Here is a 24,305-nt window from a genome sequence, read left to right as displayed (position 1 = left end):
GAGTCTTAATTTCAATGGTGTCACAAATATGGCAGAAAACTGAAAATCGCTTGGGTTGTTTGGCAGTCAATGAAATTTCAGTTAACGGCCACATTTCATATACACAAATTGATATAGTGGGTCAATTAAACAGATGAATGTGTATTAGTGACCATAAGAATGAGAGCAGTGGCCAATTTCAAATCATTGAACATTGTGATCTGAATGACCCAATTTGCTTGTGCAATGCGCAGTTCAGCCAAGTTATAAATGTCTTAACCACAAAAAGTTGTGCCGTGCAAATTATGCACATTGTCCAGGCACAAAACCAGAGAAAAATCTGTAAAACTTTATTGACAGAATCACTAAAACATATAAAATCGCACGTGTATGTTACATAGCCGCTGTGTTTTTTTTTTTTAATCTTTCTCAAGGATGCATTAAAAAAGTTCTCCTGGGATAACGCCTTGCAAAAGATTGGCTTATATGACACATCATTCAGTATACATAGCCCTGGTCAAACACTTGTGAAGTAGTAGCTCAATAGATATGGGTCTACCATTGTACACCTTGGTTCGCTCCACCTTTTCTCTACACAGCACGATCGCAAAGCTACACTGCACGCAGCCAGATTGAAACGCTGATTATGTATCTGATGCTGACGACTGGCTGCGTTGCCTGCACGTGAAATGCCAACTACACCCTACCACTTGTCCGAGAAAACTCCGGAAATACCACCATGGCCGTATCTTATGTTTAGCATAAAGGGGGAAACCTCTGAGCGTGCACACACTTGACATTTTTCCAAAGCTCTGCGGTCGTGCAGTGGTCAGCCATAAATATGCTAAAGGTTATTAGTTTTCTATAAAGTACCATATATGCTCCAGAAAGCAGATATGCAAAAGGATGCGATTACTCGTAAATCATGTCACATACGCATATGTTTATATACATGGACACACATTTTTCTCATCGCGTACAGTTGACTATCAGACGCACCTCTGACATGTGCAGGACGCACGAAAAAAAAAAAAACTAACTAATAAACGCACAGAGGGATCAAGTGCCACTTGCAACAAGAGCCCCGTAACAAAAAAAAAAGGAGGGGGGGGGGGTAGGGGAAGGCTTTGGCACTATTATTGACATTGCAGTGAGCCTGTGGTAAACGCTGATTAAACTTTGACAATATTCCTTCCCGCTTGTGATTGAATGAGTTTGTTCGCCATTTTAAACCTACTATAAGCAAAAGGAGCTTTTGTCAATATATACAAAATATAGCTCCACGGTCACACTGACTACTTTGCAATAAACTAGGACAACAAAACAAAGCCATCAAACTGCAAACATGAACAAAAAAATATATATATATATATGTAAAGGAAGGGGAGAAAGAAGTGGGCACGCACGTGAGGAACAAAAAGAAATAAATGGGCATGAACAGGTTAACCAGTGAGAAAACAAATTCTTTTGAAATCCACATGATCAACATACGCCATCTCCAGCATGAAATGAAGGAGGACTTGTTTCAATAAAAAAATAAAATGAAGACAAGGAACATTACAGAGCTGTGATAACTTATTGTCCACTGGACACTTATACAAAAATTTGCAGTATCCAGACGTTATATAAACACCATAGCAAATTACAGCAAAGCAAATACAAAAAAGAGGAAGAGGGCTGAGGCTCCCTTGAGCACGGTGCTCCAGATGAGCAGCTTGTGAAGAACTGGTGCAAAGTAGGTAAATCAACAGCACATGCCATCATGCCAAGTGCTGGCACACAGACACACTGGTGGCAGCCAAGCTTCAAGGAGGCACTGATATTGGGAAACAGTGCCCAGCCGCTCGCTTTGAATAGACCAGCTAGGTCACATTGAGCAACTACAAGGCCTTTTCAGACAAATAGGATACACTGTTCTGTCAGCCGATTTCAACCCAAATTGAAAACGGTGCTGGAACAAAGCATGGGCCCTCAAAGCCACCCCGTTCATTGAAGCTGTTGCTGCTGCCACAAGCTATAAGGCAATGTATCGTGCTCAAGTTTAAATATGCAATGATAATTTGTGTGGATGTTGGGCAACAGATATGCCTGTGGTTGTGCACACATAAGCATGGGAAGAGCAAAGTCAGAGGGTGTTAGACTAGCACCTGTACAATAACGAACAGGAAAGTGCGAGGGCTTTTTCTTAAGCCCACCAGTGGTAGAAACCTAGTTTCTTTCCCCCTTTCTTCAGTGACTGTGAAATTTTGAGCAAACAAAATGTACATCATACTCTATTACCAACTACAATGACTGCCTGAGTGCTTAGCTCATGCCCAGTACCTCGTGGGTGTATTTCATAGTTCACCTCAATGTAAGAAACTGTCTATTCTGCTGCCATAATATATATAAAAATTAAGGTGGCACAAAAAAGAGCAGACTGTACAAATACAGCCAGCAATAGTAATTCGATGCAGAGCAAATGCCATTTTAAAAGACAGATCACATTGCCATGTTAAATAAAGGTACCTACGCTTCCAGGTGTTTAGTTAAGCACCTACTGGTCGACGCGAGGCAAACGCACAAAATAAGTTTATATTAGCGGTCCTTGCCAGTTGCACACCACCTAGACAAAAGCATGTTATATTTCCTGCAACCCAGTCCACTCCATGCATTTCAGACCATGCCCTTAGTATGCACACTCCAGAAACAGGCCTGCCAGTGTAAATGTGTCAAGCACTGTCACGAAGAGCACTATGCTAAGAGAACACAAACTGCTTTGTTTGTCGAGTGGCACTTAAAGAAAGAACAAACATACAAACAGCGAACAGCTATTGGGTGAAAGCAAGTCTTTCCCCTCCCTTCAGCATGGGACGATAAATAGATAAATTCTGTACACGATAAATACAGTTCACGACATTTACCAAAAGCTGAAGAGACAACAGCCTTCACATGCCACTGCTATATATATATATGTATATAATATGTATGTATAATATGTATATAAGAAAACTTAGGAGCAACCATGCCTTGGACCACAAATGACACAAGCAGTATAAAGGAAAGCAGCATACAGGGCCCACCTGCTCAGATAGACTAAGAGGAGTATTGCACAAACAAAAAAATGTAGATATGTAACCGTAACTATGTGCACTATGTGACATGGCCAACTCCACAACAAGGCCGCAGCAGCAGTCGCCTGTTTATTTTTTCATGTTTTAAGCCACTGAAGCTATGCTTAGAGAACACAGTGCATCCCTCAGGCAAAATCGCTTTTTAAAATCTGGGTTTGACGAATCAACAGTGAATCATGAGCAGCAAGAGCTTGCAGAAGGCGCTAACAGCAGGCGCTAACTGGCTGTGCCGCCAAAACGGCACAGCCAGTTGCACACCTCGGGGCTGCTAGCTGGTCAACATGACAGAAGCATGACATGGCCCCAAAATAGAGAACATTCAAAGTCAGACAGTCACTTGGCTGTGACAAGCGAATTGCAGTCCAGGCAGAAGTAAGCACACTGCAGCAAATGCAGCAGTTTTACAACTCTGCAAAACACTGCACTGTTTCAGAAATGCTGCTAAGTACACACACATAGCATTTCAAACACTGCAAGGATAAAGAAATGATAAAAGAAAATAAAAAAAAATCTTCGTAAAATACTAGATCTGTTTGCTCATACTCATAATTTGAGTTGCATAAACCGTGTGCCAGGTGGATGGCAAAAAGAAAATAACAAAAGGTAAATTAACATGAAATTAACTTACGAAGGTGAAATGATTAAACTACTTAATAAAAGTATCACACTGCAAGGCTGCGTAGAGCACAATCAGGCTTGAAATGCGCGGTACTCGTAAGTGAAAATACAAAATATCATATGTAATGGACTAGGCGAGGCTAAACAATTCCTCTTTGTAGTGCAGCTATATTGAGTAACTTCGGGGGAAAGCGACTTTATGAACTGCACACGCAGTACATCACCACCGAAGGCAGCTGCAAAGCGTTGAGTGCAGCTTGCCTGAGGCTAGAGAATGGCCTGAATTGCCACTGGCAGCCGAAATATTCGCTTAGTTTGAGCCCCAGCTTCCATTATAGTAGGAGAAAAAAAAGTCATCAATTGTTCTCCAAGACTGAATTACCAATTCCAGAAAGATGGAAAAACTGCTGCATTTGCTCGAGCAGGATGGAGACATTTTTTAAGGGAAATTGTAAACTACGCCTTTTGATGCCTGCTGGCTCTAAGAGGCGGCCTGCTGGTACCATGGTTACCAGTTAGCCATTCCTGGCTTGTTCAGCGTCATGAAGTAGATCTGGCAGGAGGTGCCCCCCTTGGCCGACGAAAAGAACACCTACAAAGCACAGAAAAATATGTTAATGAGCACCTTCACAAATGGTGCGTCCAAAGGAAAAAAAGAAAAAGGTCGAGCTCTGGTGGCTCAATTACAAAACAACGATTTACAGAAAACTTTTACAAAGCCGCTTAGTACTAGTACTAGAAGCAATATACGATAAAACCCGGCCTGTGAACTCAAAAACTAAAAGCAGAGAAGTTCAGAGGCATGTAGACCTTTGGCATCGTTTGAAAAACCGCACTTCTGCAAAGACCATGCTAGAGTTAAGAGCAACAGCTGTTACTGGCACCCTGTCAAGATGCTGTACTTGGTCACATCCAAATGCAAGCTTTGAAGACAGTCCACAAGAGGAACCCACAAATTATTTCAGACAAGTCAAAAGGTGATGATAAGTATACAAACTTGCTAATAAAACTGGAGCTGAATGGTGAAAAGGCACATTCTGCCTTTAGCAAAGGCTCATCACCGGGGCAGTTTTGAATGCGAAACGTTTCTTAGTGAACCAATGGCACTTTGGCCCATCTTTCTAGCCGTTTACATTTCTGCATGCTCTCGTGGTCATCCCCTCAACTTGGTGTATACCAAGATTGGCAGAGGAGTGCATGACTAACTTGATTCATGGGTCTTGAAATGAATAACCCGACTTGCTTGTCACTTAAATTGCGAAATCCCGAGCAGTCACATTTGGCACATACCTGTATAACGCTACCCATGGTGTACTGGTATACCCCCACAGGTGACTCTTGAGTAGTACATCAAGCCAGGCACAGCAAAAATGAACTTTGGAAACTTTATGCGAAAGCGTTGAGAGACTCATGTCTAGGATCTGGTACTGGCCTCGACGGTGCAAACAAACAAAAAAAACCCGACTGAAGTGAAGAATAAAAAATGGCATTTCGAGCCAGAGTCAAACTCTGGCATTTTGCATGGCAGTCCAGTATACTGCCACAGAGCCATGCTCGTGCTTTAAACTGCTTAGCATAAAGGCCCTCTACAAGCATATTGTTGGAAAAACGCCATTTGTGCTTACACTGTAGGCCACCCGTTTTCAAAAAAGCACAATAAATATAGACAAGCCACGGCCAAGCATCGGTCGAATATAACGACAAGTGCTACTTATGGTGCGCACATTATCACAACAAAGCGTCCACTTGCTTGCGATAAAACCGAAATCTCCGCTCGAACACGAGCGCTGACGTTACGTTAGGCCTTGGCTACCTTTTACACGTTATTTTGATCTATATGCCTGGCAAGCCTAAAATATATGGGCAAATATTTTATTTACACAAACCTGTTGATGCACTTTGTAATGCTTGGCACAAACAATAAATTCGGCCCATGCAACTACTTGCCGATTAATAACATGTGGGGTTTTACGTCCCAAAACCACAATACGATTACGAAGGACGCCGTAGTGGAGGGCTCTGGAAATTTGACCGCCTGGCGTTCTTTAGCGTGCACTGATGTCACACAGTACACCAGCCTCTACCGTTTCACCTTTACCGAAATGCAACCACAACGATTAAGATTGAACCCGCAACCTGGCTACTTGCCGATTTTTTCACATTGGTTGGATCAGCAAGAATTGTTCACCTCAGCGCACGTGTGAAAATAGAAGAATGTGCATGTCAAACAGCATAAAGTTGACAGGTATTGCTTCAGCACATCGAACTATAGACTTATGATTTATTGAAAAACATTTGTGTTATCATTCGCAAGCAAAACATGTGCCTTTTCTCACAGAGAGATTGGCTTTCCCACATAGCTAACCCCTCCAGCAACTGAACCATGCGAGAATGTGTTGCAGTCATGTGGCCATACCTTGTCGTTGCGTTCACAGAGAAACTTGAGCTTTTGTGACTTCTTGTGCATAAACACGCCGTCCAAGTGGCCAGACTCGACGCTACGAATTTCAATGGCCTTGTTGCCCCAGCCCATAATTTGTCCTGTGCCGACGTACGCTGCATTGCGACAGATAAAATGCAGAGTCACTGGAAGGCAAAACATAGCCGAACAAAGCACAACTACACGGTCTCAACAGGCAATACCGAGCCAACATATCTTCAACCAATGTACCACAGCTTACTGAATACAGCAACTACACAGTAACAATGAGTAAACACAGACTTACCGTAACCCAGCTTAACAAAAGTGAGAGAGGGGAAGTGTATTTTCATTACATTTGACGTGAGAGGTTGATCATTAGAAGAGAAAAGAAGGAAAAAAATTTTGGATTGTACTATTGCATGTTGATATTTAAGCACCCATGCATCGTTGTAATATTATGAATTTCATATTATCTTATAAGGCTACTGTGATACATTTAAAAGTACTTAAACATGCTGGTTTTAATCTTTTGCTCCTTAAGAAAAATAAAAGTTGACATTTACTAATAAAAAATGAACTAGGCTTGAACAGACCATTGAAATTTATAATGGTATGGTGAGCTGGTATGAAAGCTTCAAGGCAGGATTGCTACAAGTATAGCAGGCTTCCGTTGCATTGACTCTCGTATGATTGAGGAGATCTGATTAAGGCGAGAACACTCACAACACAATGCCAATTCAGTTAACAGTTTCTGCTCAAGATCCTGACATGCCTCCAAGCCAAACACAGCTAACTGTTTTTATGAATTTAAAGAAAAAAAAATCTAGACACACACACTAGTAAAAGAAAAAAAAGTACTCAAAGAATGTGTCGGCATTTCAAATAAATATTAGGCTTGCCCACTATTTTGATGATAAATAATGTCAAAACTACTTAACTTTAACTTCACAGAATGAAAACTTAAAATTTATCGTCATCACTAGAAACCGGATTTATAGGCATTAAAAAATCGGGTATTAGGTGCCAAAAATAGGCAGAAAAAACACAGTTTTAGGTCCCCAAAACCGTAAATATATACATAATAAAATTTCTCCAAAAATTCAACTTTCCGAAGAAAGACCTGTGGAATCTGTGTGTAGACAAGGAAAGCAAGCAGAAATGTTATAGTTTATGACGGTAACAAAGGCGCTAATGGTTAGCATAGCCATAGAATTTTTTTCTCCCCGCAGGGTTTGAAGAATACGGTCTATCCTTTTTCTAGTCTAGCATGGTGATTTAAGTGTCCACTGTCAAATAAACACGTTCCTGGGTCTCTCTCTCTCTCTCTTTTTTTCGGCATGACTGAGAAGGGCTACAAAGGAGCAAATAGCCAGTGTGCTAATTGGCCAGAAGGGTCTTTTTCATTCATATTAACTTAGTCTAACCGAACAAGGTCAGCTTCTCTTCTGCCGGCGATCGCCTTAAAGGGTCGTTCACCATGTTTGAGAATTTGAGCAGGCAACAGGAATGCATGTACTGGGCGCTCACAATCTCATCTGCTAAGATTTGCGATGCTGCGCGGCACAGAAAGAGGTGAAATATTAGACTGAACACCGATTGACCTTCATACCACTGAGTGCGCCCCAACACGGTGGAGTTGACGTATACAACAAGGAATGGTCTTGCATACACCAAAGTAGTATATGACACTGTGAGAACTAGTAGATGTGACATGTGTAACTTATGCAATCTATTGCTTGAAGAGAAGTATCAAGGATGATAGAAATAATAAAACATACAAACGAAATGTGTGCGTGGCATAGTAATTTTAATGGCGTAAATTAATGATAAGACGAGGATTTATATCGTAACTCTTTATTTACACATTCATCAGCCAGCTAACGGTCGAGAGTGAGGTGCACGCTTCCCTCCATTCATACAGTCGAATCACGATAATTCGAATTGATAGGGCCCCAAAATTATTTTGATAAAATAAGTTCGAATTAATGAAAGCTAAATGAACCGAGGGATCACCATGCAGTGGCGCTTGTGCATTGAGCTAACACACGAGGGAAAAGTTTCAGAAGAAAGATTTATTCACAAATCACAGGACATCCGTAATTAATTGAAGTAATCGGTGATGCGCGTCTGCACACGTTTGCCTTGCAGAGAGTAAATTTCGCACGAAGCTTGTAAAGCATTTCTATTTCGGCTTGAGCATTCTCCTGGCAAAAGAAGTTGCGTGTGGCAATGTCCAGCGCCGACACTCTAAAGACGATCACAACAACTGCGTCTCGACACGGAGAGAAGCAGATTGGCATTTGAGAAAAAACCAACACTCCACAGCAGCCCTTTTTTTTTTGCTCTTTTCGCACATGTTGTTGAAAGGTGAAAGATCTACATGGCAGGAACAGGAAAGGGGGAAGAAGCCTAGCACCGGCGCGTAAGAGAGAGCAACAGCTTTCTTTTTTTCCTCTCCCTCTACGCGCTGCATTGAAAGGAGAAGGGTCTTCACGCGGCAGGGACGGGAAAGGGAGAAGCCTGGCACAGGTGCGTTGCAGATCAGCATTTGAGAGAGAGCAAACATTCTACTGGAGGCTTTTTTCCCTTTTTCTTTTCTTTAGCACACAGGGTTGAGGTGTCGGAGGAGCCGCCGCAGGATTGGGCGTGGCGCTGAGAGCATTTTCAGCAGCACGTTCGAATTGATCGTCGCAAATGCTTGCGCGTTCGAATTACGGGGAGTTTCACCCCATGGAATGCACGTAGTTTTTACGGGACCTCAGCGCGAGTTCAAATTAACCGTAAGTTCAAATTAAAATGAGGCGTTTTAGAGTGGCACTCTTTTATAAAGCACTCATCTTCTTCACTACAGAATAAATGAGATTCGACTGTATATATGTACCAGCGAGCGGACAGGAGAGTGGGGTGCATGGAGGAGAGAGAGCAAACGGCGAGAAGAGCGACAAAGCACTGCACCTACCCTCGCCTACACTGCCTCCACATACGCGGGAGCTCCGCCGAGCTCTGGCAGTGGGAGTGCCCTCACACGCACGAGCGGGCTCCTCCTGTCCACTCGCACCACCTGCTCCAGTTGTTAGGCGCGAGAATAAGTGCATGTGCCCATAGCTGTTGCCATGAGAGAGCAAGTGAGAGAAGAGCTATGACACCTGCCGGCGAGCGGACGGCTGACGTAACCTGACTAAGAAATGCATTCGCATTTAAAATATTACATAGATCTTACCAACTGACGTCGGCATTTCTCCCCATTGCAGGACAATGTTCTTGCTGACTCGGCCATAAATGCTCACATAGACACCTTCATCTGGAAACAAAATAGGCAGTGCCATGTAAGTGATTGCATGATCCTACAGTAACACTAACAATACACAGTTAAGATCACATGTACAAGCAATGCTATGCTAAAGAAAAAGTTGAAATTTTGTATTCAATTCGCAAAATCGTTGTGTTAGTTGCAAGGAAATTACATGTTCATAAAAAGATGCCTCAGAGCCGACTCAAGGTTGTAGTTGAGCTGCCGAAAAGATATCCAAACAGTGTGCCATTCATCAAAGGGTGTCATTGCAGCATTACTGCCAGACACAACCCTGATTAGCAAAAATAACCAAAACAGACTCGTGCAAAGAACGTTTGCTAGTCGGCAGCTAAGTGGATGGCCGAGCCACATGACCAGTGACTCTTTTATAACAAGTGTGGCCACTGTTGCCTTCATGGACAACTTACGCATATTGATGACATCATTGTGGTCAATTGTGGGAATTGCACCCTTGGCTCCAAACGAAAATTGCCTGCAGATGACATGCCACTCCTTATGGCATCACCTAGGAGCAACACTGAGGTATAGTTTTTTCATATAGACCCACACTTCTTTCTCAGTCAGGCCAGCGCACATCAAGATTGGCACAGCCTCGGAATAGAGTTCCCACCCAAAAGTCCATGCAAGGCACTGCCACAACCAGATCCTTGGTCATAAGTTGCTATTCATGCAACAAACTGCCTCAGACTGTGCCTCAGTCTAGAGATTTACCCAGGTGAAGTGCTAGCCTGCCTTGCCAAGCAAGAAGATGGCCCCATAGCTTTTATCTTAAAGTCCATTACTCACAGCATCCATGGTTCTATGCACTCGAATGAAATAACTGCATACCTGTACACTGTTGTGCACCCAGCAAGGCTACCCCACCAGCTCTACTACAGCTGCCAAGTAACCTTCCAATGCAATCATGGATGAAACCAAAGATCTGCCGAGCACTAACAACCACACGACAACTGCAGTAGTGGTTATGCTACCTATTGCACGTTGGTAATCCTCCTTGTCATTAATGACGTGCTCTACTGCCGCCCATCCTGTCGATCTCGTCGCCATGCTGGACAACGAAATGCTGCTTCAGAAGCTTCTTCATTGTGCATGATGCTGATGTGCCTGACACAATGACAAATGTGCAACGAAGAAAATACTCTCCCCAAACAGTGAAGCCCTGATTATTCGACTTTCAGGGGACCATGCAAAATGGTCCTATAATCTGGGCATTGTATAACCAAAAAAAAAAAAAAAAAAAAACAAGATTGTAGGCAGTGGCACTAAGCCTTGCCGAGAAAAGAGGTACAGACTGGCTGAGTAAGCCCACAGTAAGAACTTGTGCCTCTGCAAGGAAGGCAGATTAAAATATTCTTGCCAGTGGCATCTAATGGCAGCCCAACATAAGTGAAGGAGGTGGGAGCGGATCTTTATTTTCAACTTTATAAAAAGTCGAATCCAATGCACATCTTTCTACTGATAAACAAAGCCCAAAAATTGCCTACGCGTGAGAAACGAAATTGAGACCGTGCTGGCAACAGTCTCCCATCAGAAGAGTCTGTCTGACACAGTGTCATCATCATCACATAATGGCAACAGACTACGAGTTTCCATAGAATGCCTTCGCTCACGACTAATCTGTGCGTGTTGTAATTTGTTGGCCTGTGAAGTTCAACTGGTGATGTCCCGCTTATATTATGAACATTTACGGCCAGTGAAAGTAATTTTGCACGATGAAAAGAGGTGCATCGCACCCTTGTGCATGTGCAAGCCTGTGACAGAGTGTGACAAAGGCAGGAGATCAGCTGTATGTCGACTAGAAAAAGTTTCCCTGTACTGAAGACTTAAAATTATCAGTTTTTAGGCCGTCTGAAGCTACTCTGTGTATATAGAGCTTGACTAGGTAACGACCCTGGATACGTACGCATACAATCGACGCATATACAGAAGCGCATGAACTTCCAGGTGAATAAATTTTCCATTCCAAAAAGACATTGTCAACCTAAGGGAACACAAGTAGAAATTTCGTGTTCGTGAATACAGTCGAACCTCTATATATCGAACGGCGCGGCGATCGCGAAATAGTTCGATATATCTGGAATTCGATATAAAAAAATCACGAAAAAAATGCGCCAACAGCTTGCTGAAAACAACCAACGAACCGTTCAAGCATGGTGCAGTAAATACTCACTTGAAAATTCAAACATAGTATTTATTGTGTTGGTTTAAAATATTGAGAAAGAGTAGCCTGCTTTTTGTTGGCCATGGCGTGTTTGACGACTGCGTCCTCAATATAGTCCAGGCGATCCATAAGTGATAGGCCGGTGCCTTCAATCGGGCCGCAGTGGCGGCGCACAAGGGCCAAGGCAGCTACGACCTCAGCTGATGTCAGGAGCGGGGCATCATCAGCGCTTGCGGGATCCACCTCGGCAGAGTTTTCATTTGGCTGCTCAACAGTAGCTTCGGCGACAATCTCCACATCCGTGAGCTCCGCCGTTCAGAGTTAGGCCTGTCGCGCACGACTGCGTCCTCAATATAATCCAGGCGATCCGTAAGTGATAGGCCGGTGCCTTCAATCGGGCCGCAGTGGCGGCGCACAAGGGCCAAGGCAGCTACGACCTCAGCTGATGTCGGGAGCGGGGCATCATCAGCGCTTGCGGGATCCACCTCGGCAGAGTTTTCATTTGGCTGCTCAGCAGTAGCTTCGACCACAATCTCCACATCCGTGAGCTCCGCCGTTCAGAGTTAGGCCTGTCGCGCACCACAGCGCGCGACAGGCCGAACTCCGAACGCACGAACACTGCGAGCACAACGACCGATGCCTGCCGATGCTACGGGGGAGGAGCTTGCAACAAGTGGTGGTGGTAGTGGTTGTAAGGAAGAGGGAAAAGGCACCCAATTTCTGTCTGCCTTCAGGCGACAAGGCGCAGTGCCTTATAGGGGTGGGGGAAGGAGGGATAAAAAGAATAGAAGGAAATAGATGAAGAAATAGACAGGCAAGCCACGGAAAAAAGAAGGGGATATGAAAGTGGGGATCCGGTCGAAGCAGTCCAAGGGCGGGACGCCACAATGCGAGAGCTGCACGGCGTCAGGAGACCGCGGAGGGCGAACCAGTCAGCGGGAGTTACGCTGGCGCCGGAAATCGCGAGGGCACAACCATTAAGCTTGGAATCCTGCGTGCGAATCCTCCCAACAAGTGCGCAGTGTGCTGTTGACACCATAGAGACTGCAACGACTGCAAGCTGCAAGGCTGCGGCGCGAGTACACCGCTACCTTAAAAGTGGCGCTCTCGGCGCCATCGATGTGTGCAGCATTCGTAAACGCCCGCCGCTCTACCGCTACTTTCGCGAGTTGCGGGAAAGCTCGCCGCCTGTCAATGGAGCGCGGGCGGTTTGGGGTGGCCGAGTTCGATATATCCATTATATGTCAAACTTTGAAATAAAAAATCAATAATGCATGCGATTTCCCGCGTGATATAGGAATCGTTCGATATAGGCAAAAATTCGATATATCCGTGTTCAATATATCGAGGTTTGACTGTATTTGGTCAACATTTATCCGAGTAAATGTGTTCCTTTTTTGACGAATTCTGAAAGCCGTCGTAAGATGCGGGGTCGCCGTAAAACTGCATTGTATAACCAAAGTTTTTAATACATTATTTCTAGTATTAAAATTTTGCTGGGAATAAACCGGGCTAGAAAATATCATGACAGCATCACTCCCTAAAATGCTACCTACCAGCTTTGTACACTAAAAATGTTACAATGTTATAATGAGTGTACTTTTTACTCATTATAACAAAGTCGCATCTGCCACAAAAATACTTTGTTATATCTTAAATTCACAATGAAAATATATTCTTCACACTTTATGACAAACTGAGCTGCCTTTCACACAAGCCCTACACTGCCTGTCCCCTTCTGCAAAGGATGTGCCAAGGTGCACTAGCCAACAGAAAAGACCTTGCTGAGGTTTCAGCATTAAAAAATTGCCACAAAGCTCTACAGAGTGAACCTACTGCACAGCTTTAATTGACAAGGCACCAGACAAGCAAACAACGAAATGTATACCAAGAGAATAGACACGTCTAACTTCATTAGAGACTTGTACTTCATTACAGTGATGCGCAAAAATGTGAATAGACAGCCTTACTGTCGTAGCAGAGCAGTAGTTGAACTCCTTTGGAGTTTGGAAGAGTCACAATGGTGTGGGGGGTAATCTGGCCCTGGTTCTGAAAGGTAAGAAAATCATCTGTGAGCGCCAGTTTTTACAGAAGTGCGCAATACTTGTGTCACTACGCAAATGCAGCCAGAGTGCAGCAACTCATACTTGTATATATATAGATAAGTGTGGGGAGACAAGCCATTCTTGAATATTGAACAAACAAGACACAAGACATGAGTAGAAATATACAAGCAGCTGCACTTGCACAAAAATTCGTGAAGTTAACTTACCGTTAAGCAACTTCTATGGAGAAAATGAAAGGAATGTCTAGACACAACAATGCATTTCGAGCAGTAACCCATTAGAAAAGTGTGCACAGTAATCCAGTGTGATGCCAACACTAACTTTTATCCAGTGTGATGCCAACACTAACTTTTATATTTTAGTGAAACTACAGCATCAATAACAATCCAAGCTCAACAGAGTGAGGAGCACCTTAAAGGGGTAGTGCCAAGTATAGCGAAAATCTTTCAACGGTGCAAACAGTAAAGTTTGATAATGATACCTCCAAGTCTCTCTTCGAGTGTGAAAAATAGTTGTGCTATCAAGTCGGTAAAATTTCATACCAACGCAACCTTAAATTGTAAGTGCAAGTACATCTGACCTTCTAGAATGCACAGACATGCGCCATTAAGTTCAAATGATTTTCATGTGCAAGGAAGTAACTTGCTTCAGGAGAACAAGTAGCAAACTTGATAGCTGAGAGTGCAGCGTGCTTGTGACCATGCATTACAGCAATTTCAAAGATGGTGCTTATATACGTTCTTCCTCAGCACTGCATAAACTACAAGTTTTTCAGCAAGCCGAAAATCAGCACAATGCTTACCCCCGCTGCACGATCCTGGAACTGCTCCTCGACAGCACAAAAGGAAAAGCACAAATGAAACACACATGCCCTCTTATAATAAATATCACTACCAGACATCATGAACTTTATTATTCCCGTGTTGCTGGGTGTAGGTTTCTCACAGTGAAACCTTGCACCTTGATGAAGACAACACCGTGCTACTGCTGATTTTCCCCGACATCATCCCTTCGTACTTTACAAGAACCACAGCAATAAAGATGACGTCATGAAAATAGGGTATGTTCGCACTCAAGGAACTGTGTGCCGAGGTGCACTAGGCCGGTATTTTGTAGTGATGTGCCATGCTCAGTTCTAGTCTTACCATCAGCAGTTCAAGGCCAGCTAACCCCGTTAATTGCACAGGTGGTTGACCCAACCATGGTTGAAGCTCAAGAAGCACAAAAGCATTACCAATAAAAAAGCATCGGTAAAAAAATATTCGCCCCTGATTTACTCGCCTAAGTTTTGCTGCTAGTGCAGTATATTTTACAACCACCATTTATTACCCTCCTGCACTTGACAACGCTTTTTCATCCCTCGACGAAACCAAATGGCCCCAGTGAATATCTGCTGGCCAGCAAGAATTTATAAATGGAATACAAGTTGATTGATATGTGAAGTTTAACGTCTTAAAACCACTATATGATTATGAGAGACGCCGCAGTGGAGGGCTCCGGAAATTTCGACCACCTGGGGTTCTTTAACGTGCACCCAAATCTGAGCACACGGGCCTACAACATTTCCGCCTCCATCAGAAATGCAGCCGCAGCAGCTGGGAATTGATCCCACGCCAAGTACCTTAGCCACTAGACCACCGTGGCGGAGCAATCGAATACAAGTTGAATGTGAAGTTATTGCAGAGGGGACACACACACACCGCACAACCTGATAAAGAAGACTTACATGGGAAGGAATGTAAACATCATAAACAGCTCCCGAGTCCAAATCCACTGCATGAAACCCTTGGCTTGATCCATACACCACCTGAGGTGAATTCAGAAAAATAATTTGAAGAATCCACGGTTTCAAGTGTTTGGGCTAAAATACATAGGGCGACAGCACACACAACGCGAGACTTCTTTATGAGCCAACTGCATTTTGGATCTGCATGCGGAGTTGAGAAAATTTTGAGAAATTCAAGCGGGCAGTACTACAGGAGACCAATAATGCTGAAAAAATGCACACTTAACGTCTAGACTATTGAAAGAGCATTTAGAGCAGAAAGCTTTCTAATATTTATGAAATGAAATGGTCTACTCTATGTGCCTTGCTACGATACATTCTTCGTCCCTACATCAGTGTTCCATAGCTGAAAACTTTTTGTTTTAGAAATACCAAGTCAGTCTCTTCAATGATTACTTCCAGTTCCTTGCTCTCTCGCTAGTCTGGGGTCTTTCTTTATATTCCCCATTTCCTAAATCTACTGGCAGTGGTTACATACCGTATTTACTCAATTTTACCGCGCCCTCAATCGTAACGCGCACCCGATTTCCACGTCGAAAAAAAAAAAAAAAATTAAGAGATCGATTACAACACGCACCCATTTTTCTCACTGGCCCGCACGATCACACCACTCGAAAAAACGACTCCTTTCAGGAGCGTCTTCCATTTAAATATGAGGTACGGGGGAAGCTTGTGCCCATCTGACGTGTAACAGAGCATTGCCGTCACTGTAGTTTTACCGTGGACCGATGTCAGCACGCGAACTTGCTTCGCCCCCTTCTTCTCGACGGTTGTGGTGCCAGGCATGTCGAAGTAAAGAGGCGTCTGATCGGCATTCCCAATTTGCCCAAGCAGGTAGCCGTTGTTGTGCCGCATGTTTAGGACGAACCTCTGAAAACTGTGAAGCTTTTCATCGTACTCCTCCGCAAAACGTTTCGCATATGCCTGTTAACCTTCGGAGGGAAAAGCCTTTCCTCTTCATAAAGTTAGTTAGCCAGCACCTGCTCGCTTCAAACTGGCTCCGCGTTAGACCTTTTTCTAAGGCTAATTGCATAGCCCGCACTTGGAGCAGTTCTGTCGTCACGGGCCGCTGTGCCGCTCGCTGATCAAGTACATACTCGCCGAGCAGCTCTTTAATTTGCGGAAACCAACCCTGCTGTGGTCCACTGAAGCCTTTGCGTGAAGCTTTGCTGTCGACAATCTTCTGCTTTTGTTTTCGCCAGTCCCGCACGCACGTTTCGGGAACTCCAAACAACCGCGATGCGGCCCGATTTCCGTTCGTTTCAGCACACGCGATGACTTTACTTTTAAAAGCGGCATCGTGGTGCGCTCGAGTTTTTGGAGTCGGCTCTTCCATATGCACTACAAGATGACCAATTCCTCAGCACACGTACGAAGTGCCGCACATGGGAAACACGTAGGCAGAAATGGTCGACGCGCCATGCCGACGCACGTAGGGGGCGGCCATTTTAGAAATGCCGATTTCAATAGAATGACCATATTCATTTTTTTTTTTTTCGTACTCGATTCTAACGTGCATGCGATTTATGAACTCGTTTATTCGGAAAAAGGTGCGCGTTAGATTCGAGTAGTTACGGTACTCGTCAATCTCTTTGGCGTATTGCGAAAGCATTTTCTTGCTCACTCTTCCAGGCACTAGACAAGTAATAACTGTGCGGTCTTAGCCACAAAACCATGACAGGGTTACGAGACACACTGTACTGGAGGGCTCCAATGAGTTCAAGCAGCTGGGTTTTTTCAATGTGTAAATAAATCAAAGCACGCGAGCTTCTAGCATTTTCGTCTCTGCTCTGTCGAAATGCAGCTATGGCAGCAGGGATTTGATCCCGTGACCTTCAGGTCAGCTGCAAAGCACCATAACGACCAGACTGCTGTGGCTGGTGGCACTCGACAAATTATGCAGGCCGAGAATCTCTAAATTGCAGTAGCGAGAGCATGTGGTGCTCACCTTAAGGCGAATGTTTTCCTCGATGGTCATGTCCACCACCAGAGGTTTGTGGATCAGCTCGGGAAAAGACTTGAACGCCATGAACTTGTGGTACGGCTTGGGTGCCCAGGCATAGATCTCAATGCTGTCCCTTAGCGCTATCACCAGAAACTTGATGCGCTCGTACTTCACTGAAAAGTGGAAAAAAAAAAGACGATACGCTAGAGCACACACGGCTGTTTGTCAAGTAGCAAGCAGGATACTTCTGAAACAGCACTCGCATGCACCGGTTGAAAATATTTTCGAAAGATGGAGCTGAATAAATGAATAAATGGGCAGCTTTGTGTTACTATATTTGAACTCAACTTCAGACCAACACTTTTTTTTTTTTTGAAGGTTGTGCATGCTCCCTCAACTTTTGCGAAAATGAGAAAGTTCGAATCTTGGCAACCGACAACAATCACTTTTTCATGCAAAACATTAGGCAAACAAACTGGCAGGGCAGTGTGAACACTGAAAGTGCCAACTAAATTTATTCATGCAGGAAAAATGGGGCACGCTTTTTCGTAACAGCGAGAAGCAATCAAAAAGCAGTCTATGCATCATTACCATTAAAACTGCCCATAAACATCTCCGAAGAGCGCATGCAGGCAAGCGTTGGGCAAGACCAAGGCAAAAGCATAGATAAAACAAGGAAATGGTCCCTTCCGGTAAAACGCATTCCAAAAAGCAGAAATGGCCCCACCAAAGGAAATCACAGAACGGGGCCAAGGGCTTCAAGAAATGGGATGAAAGCACTAGTTACCGTTGCCACTCCAAATTCGAAAGGTATTTTCCCACTCCTTTAGATCGTGTTGGGGAATTGACCACACCACTGCGCTCAGCGAGTCACGGGGAGGAAGGGGCAGAGAAGGCCCCCGGGAGAGTGAAGAGAAAGCCAGGGGGAAGCAGAAGAAAGAAGAGAAGAAAAGAAAAAAAAAATATTTCTGTCAGAAAGCTGCTGCTTGGGCCTTGCAAAGGGGCAAACACACAAAGTGAAACATGCACGACTGAAACGGGAAGGGCCAGGGGGGAACGGACGCTGGCAGTCCCCTCTACACGCACAAAGGCTACATGGAGCGACAAGAAAAGCACCACAGCCAATGCCTATGGAGAGCTTCAAGGTATCACTACGATACTCAGACTTAGGTTGGGCACTCGACTGTGCTCAACAAGAATGTGCTTGCACCAATACTGCATTGACTGCAGCCACGCTTACGTGAATGGGACAGTGTTGCATCACATTAATGTGCTCAGGCGAGGGCGAAGAATCCGAGTAGACTTGTACAAAGCATGTAAACACAGGCATGTCTTAGCGTTATGAAAGATGTGATGGAATTAGGTGATATACCGCAAGGATGGTTAAGCAGCGGCCAGAATCCATAAAAGCTTGTTGGCACCACAACGTCTCGAAAGACTGTTCGGTGTTGGAAAATGGTAACTGCGGTTGTTGAGCCTGGTGTACCGGCAATTCCCTCATGAGACACCTTGTGGCACTACGACCTCAGGGAAAAACTTGTACTACATATAAACAGTGTCATGGCGGCTTTCTTAAACACACTTGGAAACGTGATCTTGTACTGTCACATTCACGCAAACGACGCTCAGTAGATTACTGAACACCTCAAAGCAACACCTCAGCTGAGATAAACCTAGTCTTGAAAGGGCCTTTAAATAATTTAGACCAGAACGCAGCTCTTCTACCACTCAGTGAAAGTCAAGCCTACTACCTCACTAAACAGCACTGTGGGACCCTCGGTAGAAAGACAATGCTGAAGTATAAGCTAATGGTTATGCCAATGTCTGAGCCTTATCATTAGCAAAATTGTTGAAATAACGCTTCCAAACTTTGGCACAAGCAAGCTTTAATGTTTGCTGCTAGCATGTCTGCAGTGCCCCCCGCTCCTTCTTGGCACTACATTAAATGTGACACCGGCAAAAACACAAGTGGCAGGTAATCACGTGACTCAAAGCAAATGCTCATTACGCTAAAAGCTTATCATCAACCTAATTTCACTCACACCTACCGCTGAACACAATTATGAAGCTTTCACGAAGTGGTGCGGTCAACACCCCACCTGATTCAGCAGAGTCAAGTGGCAGTGGTAAAAGAAAAAAAGTAAACGCCTTTATTACAACATGCAACACTACTTTCAGGGAAGGACAGCAGCCTGCCTTTCCTTTACTAAAAAAGCTCAAGAAAAAGTGGACAGTCATGTGAACGTAAAGAAGGAAGAAGAGCCACAGCTGCAGTGGGAATACATACACTACAAAAAGATCACAGTAATAGATTTAGAAGAGTGAGTAAGCAGTTTAAACACTGCACTTTAGCACTTTCATACAATTCACAGCGTGCACCAGGCACATAAGCCAACATTTAAAAACAAGAATAAAAAAAATCCCCGTGGACTCACCTATTTTGAAGTGCACTGCACCATGGAGGTCTCCGACATTTATCCAGCCATTGCGCTTTTCAACTTGCTGCAAGCAATGCAAAACGGAAAGAAGGCACTCATTTATCTGTGGAACGAAACATTCCAAATCGTATACAGGGTAAGAGAGGCTATGTAGCGGAGGAGTGGTGATAAATTCTGACCATCTTAAGCTCACAGTCTACCAAGAGAATAGTAAATGTGTTTTTAAATTCTACCATCATTAGAATGCGCCTTCGCGGACTGAGACTGCATGCGTGAACTTGTATTCGGCAGAAAAACACCACAACAAACTGAGCCACTGTGTCAGGACAAAGACCCTGCGGAGGTAGCACTACTGCTAAAGACAAGAAATGTTGGTCCTCGCCCTAAAAACTACAAAACTAAGAAAGCATGATATTTAACACTACTGTCGATGCAGATTTCCGCTTTGTACATTAATAAGCACTGATTTTGTATGTCTCCAGAATTGGAATGTACGTGCTGTTAAGACGTTTATTGGCGGGCACTCGGCGACGATGCGCAACAGCTACAGTTAAAGCGAGAGGACCGACTCTCTGCACGAGCTGCTCTGCTTTGAAGAGGGTAACCCACTAGAAGGCGCTGGAGAGGATGAGCCATTGTATAGTTCTAAGGCATTGCTACACTGCGACTGAAAATTCACAAGCTGGTCCTTTCTGGCAATTAAGCTAGTTGTAAAGACCAAGTCACAAAGAAAACACACACAACCTCATGTAAAACAAGATTATACCCCCATTAGAACAATCTGCAAGTCAATTGTAGGTTAATTAAGGGGGAATGCGGCACTTAGACGTCGAAAATCGGCCCAAAAATCGTATTAGCCCTCTTAATAATTTTCGCGTTCCCGATGCTTCCTTACAGTCGATCCCGGATATATCGAACTCGAAGGTGATCGTGAAACAGTTCGATATATCGAGAATTCGAAATACAAAATATGCATTTTGGAGGCATAAATTGAATTTCAGGCCTCAGAAATCATTAGAAGAGCTAACATAACGATTCGCTCAAAGACAAGATGCGAGCTGCAGGTTACCCCACTTGACTTAGTCCGTAAACTTGTCTTACTTCTTGCACGCCATCAAGTTCCAGTCATCCTTAATATCATTGAAGCTATCATTGAAACTCCTTCGCCCACAATGTTGATTGATGCAGAACACCAATGCAATCTTTTTTTCTACGGCAAAAGCTTGGTTAGCAGCAGAAGCGAAGGCGTTCGCGCATTCGTAACTGCACGGCTATACTTCCACGGCACCGGCAACAGCAGCCAAAATCTCAGCATCGATGCAGTCAGAAACGCAGTCATCTGTACCAATGAAGTCGCTATTGTCCGAGACGGTGCCCTGAAGAGCTGATAAGTCGCAGAATTCACTGAGGCATCGTACACCGTTGTCAGCGGCCATGACACACTCGTAGTCATCACCTGGCCCGCAAGGAACGTTTATGACAGTGTTTTACTCGACGCTGCTTCAAGCGCAAGTCGTAATTTTCACCGCTACGCGCAGTTTAACGTTCAGTTTAACTCCCGAATGAGGATTTATCAGGAACGAGGCGAGAAGGCCACAAGGCTCAAAAGATGCAACGCCGAGTTTGCCGGAGTTCTCACTGTCGACATGTTGGCGATATCAATGTCATTGTGGCTTAGTAGCTGACAGCCGCTAGTTTTAGAGGCTTTAATGCAAAACGATAAAAAAAAAGCATAGCCTCCAAGACATGCAATCTGAAACTGAAAACACTTAAATAATACCTCACATGGTCGCACAAACAAGGAAGGGAATTCGAACCACATGCGAAAATTGCACTGAGATCACAGAGTCACTTCGCATTCTCTTTCAGTGCCCTCGGCAATCGGTCTTTTGGAAAACACTATGCCCGCACGATAAGAACCGATCTACACGCAAGTGCCGCGCAACGAACCAGATCAGCGCGATGAAATGACACTGTTTTTTTTTTGTCACCTGCGCGCGAGAAAGGATCGGAGCTGGTTAGAATGTGGTCTAGTATGGATCAATATTTGTTAGGAAAAATACACTTTCTGGGCTTCGGCACGGCGCAGCGTTTGATATACCGGATGTCCCACTCTACGGGAGTTTGATATACGGGTGCACCGGTCCCATACTTTTGCATGGGAAATTCAAGAAAATTTTTCAACTGTTTGATATAACCAATGATTCTATATATCCGAGTTAGATATATCCGGGATCGACTGTATCAGCAAAATTTGGCTTCGAAATTCCACTTATTTCCCATAAAGAGAGCAACTTCACACAAGCAGACCTTTAAATTGAAGAGTAAACTGTACTTCAACCGTACTTCAACCGCCGACGGCACGTATTCCACCGAAGCCATTTAGGTCTTGTTGGAAAGGTCGCATTTCTAGCTTTTTTTTTATTTTTCAGTATACAACTACGTGACCTCGCAAAAGCAAAAAAAGCGAAGTCAAAATCTCGAGCAGGGCATGATTCTATTGGTTTCTTGACGCACGTGACTAAAATGGCGCTTCCCGATTGGCCAGAAAAACTCGCTGGCAGTGCCTGCCGCCATTTTGAAAGGGTATTGGCCTTGCAAATGTGTCGTAACCCTTATCCCTAACGTGCTTGTGCGTCACGCTGTGCCCGGCGGTGCGAAAAAGTTCTGATTGCAGCATAATTTTGGCTGTTCACGGAAGAAAGGCCGAGGCAGAAAGCCCAATGGTGCTGCTACTCTGTCGCGGGAGCAAGCGCGGACGTTGTTTGATAACGCCGTCGTAACCGAAGGCGGTTTCTCGTGCGTGCGCGGCGTTGACGCTGGCCGCACGTGTACTGAAGATATTATTAATGAAGGAGTGAGCCGAGACGGCTTCCCCGAATAACGGACGCTCTGTGGATTATGATCGCGCCAATGCTATTGTCAACAGTGAAGTGCACGTATACACGGGCCTTCCTGACAGCGCCCACTATGTCGACTCCGGCCGTGTGCAGTTAGACACTGATGTGATAAGTGCCAGTGAAGTTCGCGACGCGCACACCCGCGAGACAACCATGACGCTTGAGGGTCTTTCATCGATGTCGGCAACAGCGCAAAAAATTTAGCTATTTTTGGAGTCAAGTGGTGCGGCAGCGAGGCAAGATGCCAGCAAGGCAAGACTCGGAATTCACAAGAAATCCTCCAGTCTGTCATTTGGAGTTTGGTATCAAACGAGCAGCATGCTTCTCTTTTTGCTGTGCAAGCTGCTGTAGCAAAAGCTGTACTGTGCTTCAACATTGGCAACGTCGATGCATTTGCTGCGATTCTAGAGCAGCTGGACATCACAATATTCAGCAGCAGATTCCCGAAAGCTAGGGAGAAGGACTGTCATCAGAGTGCAACCTCAAATAAATAGAGAAGCGTCCCAAAGTCTGCAAAAGCTGATCAAGAAGAAGCATAAGGGTGGGATGCATCCAGATTATGCCCCTGATGCATTTTCATAAGATATTATTAGTATTTTTTCAATAAACATGTTTCAAAACATTTTTTTCTCGTTTTCTCAAAACAGCAATTTTGGCAAATATGCCAAGTTGAAGGGAAATAACTTCTGTTCCATTTGAGCTATCAGCATAATTTTTTTTTTGCCAGAAAGATAAATGCATGCAGTATGCAGTATGCCTATTTTGAAGGCAATATACAGAACATTTTTAATTGGGTCATATGCATGAAAGGTGAAGGTGGCTTTTTTCTTTGTGAGCATTGATGTCCTCTAACTCTTGTTGAAATTGGCCCAGCAAATTGATTTATAGCACATTACACTCCTTAAACTTTCTACATTGTTTATACACTGTCGCCAATGTTTTGGTGCTTTCTGCTTAGATGCTAATTAGTCTCCAAACAAAGGACCCAGGTTATACCGTATTTACACGATTGTAAGACGACCCTTTTTTTCAAATTTGACAATCCAATGTTGGGGGGTCGTCTTAGAATTGAAATCGAACCATATGTATTGTCATCTCGAATAGTTTCCCGCTCAACCCAAAGCGCATAGTTTTCCGCGTGCTTATACAAAAGCTTTTCTTTTTTAGCATCTACTGCGCGCATTACAAGTGCCTTTATGACGAGCGCACGGCTCTTGAGGGAGCACGGGTAATCGATGGAAGAGCCGCCGTAGAGGGGGTATTGGTAGTTGACGGAAGAGCTCCTCTTTGTGATACAATTTTCTAAGCGGGCGCGTCGCCGCTCCTGTCGCTTGTGTCCACGACCGGCTCTCTCGAGTCACTTCTGTCTGACATGAGTGCCGTGACATGAGGACGAAAGTTCGGAATCGGTGAATGTGTCGTGCGGAAGTGGCGGCTTCAGCGCGAGGAAATTTTCTCGTGCGACTCCAAGCGCCGTGGCTTTCGCGGGCCGAAGTCTGGCCGCTTTCCGGAACTAGAGGCGAAGCTTGCGGCCTACGTGAGTTTTTTTTTTTTTTTTTTCGAG

General features: G+C 44.3%; 1 protein-coding gene across 5 annotated transcripts in view; it reads right to left on the bottom strand.

Moving 5' to 3' along the window:
• Positions 1-313: 313 nt before the first annotated feature.
• Positions 314-24,305, bottom strand: part of msn (serine/threonine-protein kinase msn) — an 84,209-nt gene continuing 60,217 nt past the window's right edge. For 4 of the 5 annotated variants that reach the window (XM_037412308.2, XM_075891623.1, XM_075891624.1 and 1 more), the window contains 8 exons: positions 19,839-19,905; positions 17,407-17,576; positions 15,399-15,479; positions 14,475-14,495; positions 13,577-13,655; positions 9,353-9,433; positions 6,127-6,266; positions 314-4,302 (listed from right to left, as the gene is read on the bottom strand). In XM_037412308.2, the coding sequence (XP_037268205.2) occupies positions 4,219-4,302; positions 6,127-6,266; positions 9,353-9,433; positions 13,577-13,655; positions 14,475-14,495; positions 15,399-15,479; positions 17,407-17,576; positions 19,839-19,905 (723 nt within the window). In that variant the 3' untranslated portion in view covers positions 314-4,218. The remainder of the gene's footprint in view (positions 4,303-6,126; positions 6,267-9,352; positions 9,434-13,576; positions 13,656-14,474; positions 14,496-15,398; positions 15,480-17,406; positions 17,577-19,838; positions 19,906-24,305) is intronic. The other variant, XM_037412309.2, reaches the window with a different exon arrangement.

The sequence above is a fragment of the Rhipicephalus microplus genome, chromosome 1 (genome assembly GCF_043290135.1).
Source record: "Rhipicephalus microplus isolate Deutch F79 chromosome 1, USDA_Rmic, whole genome shotgun sequence".
In the NCBI taxonomy this organism is placed as follows: domain Eukaryota; kingdom Metazoa; phylum Arthropoda; class Arachnida; order Ixodida; family Ixodidae; genus Rhipicephalus; species Rhipicephalus microplus.
This window is presented reverse-complemented; position numbering and strand designations above follow the sequence as displayed.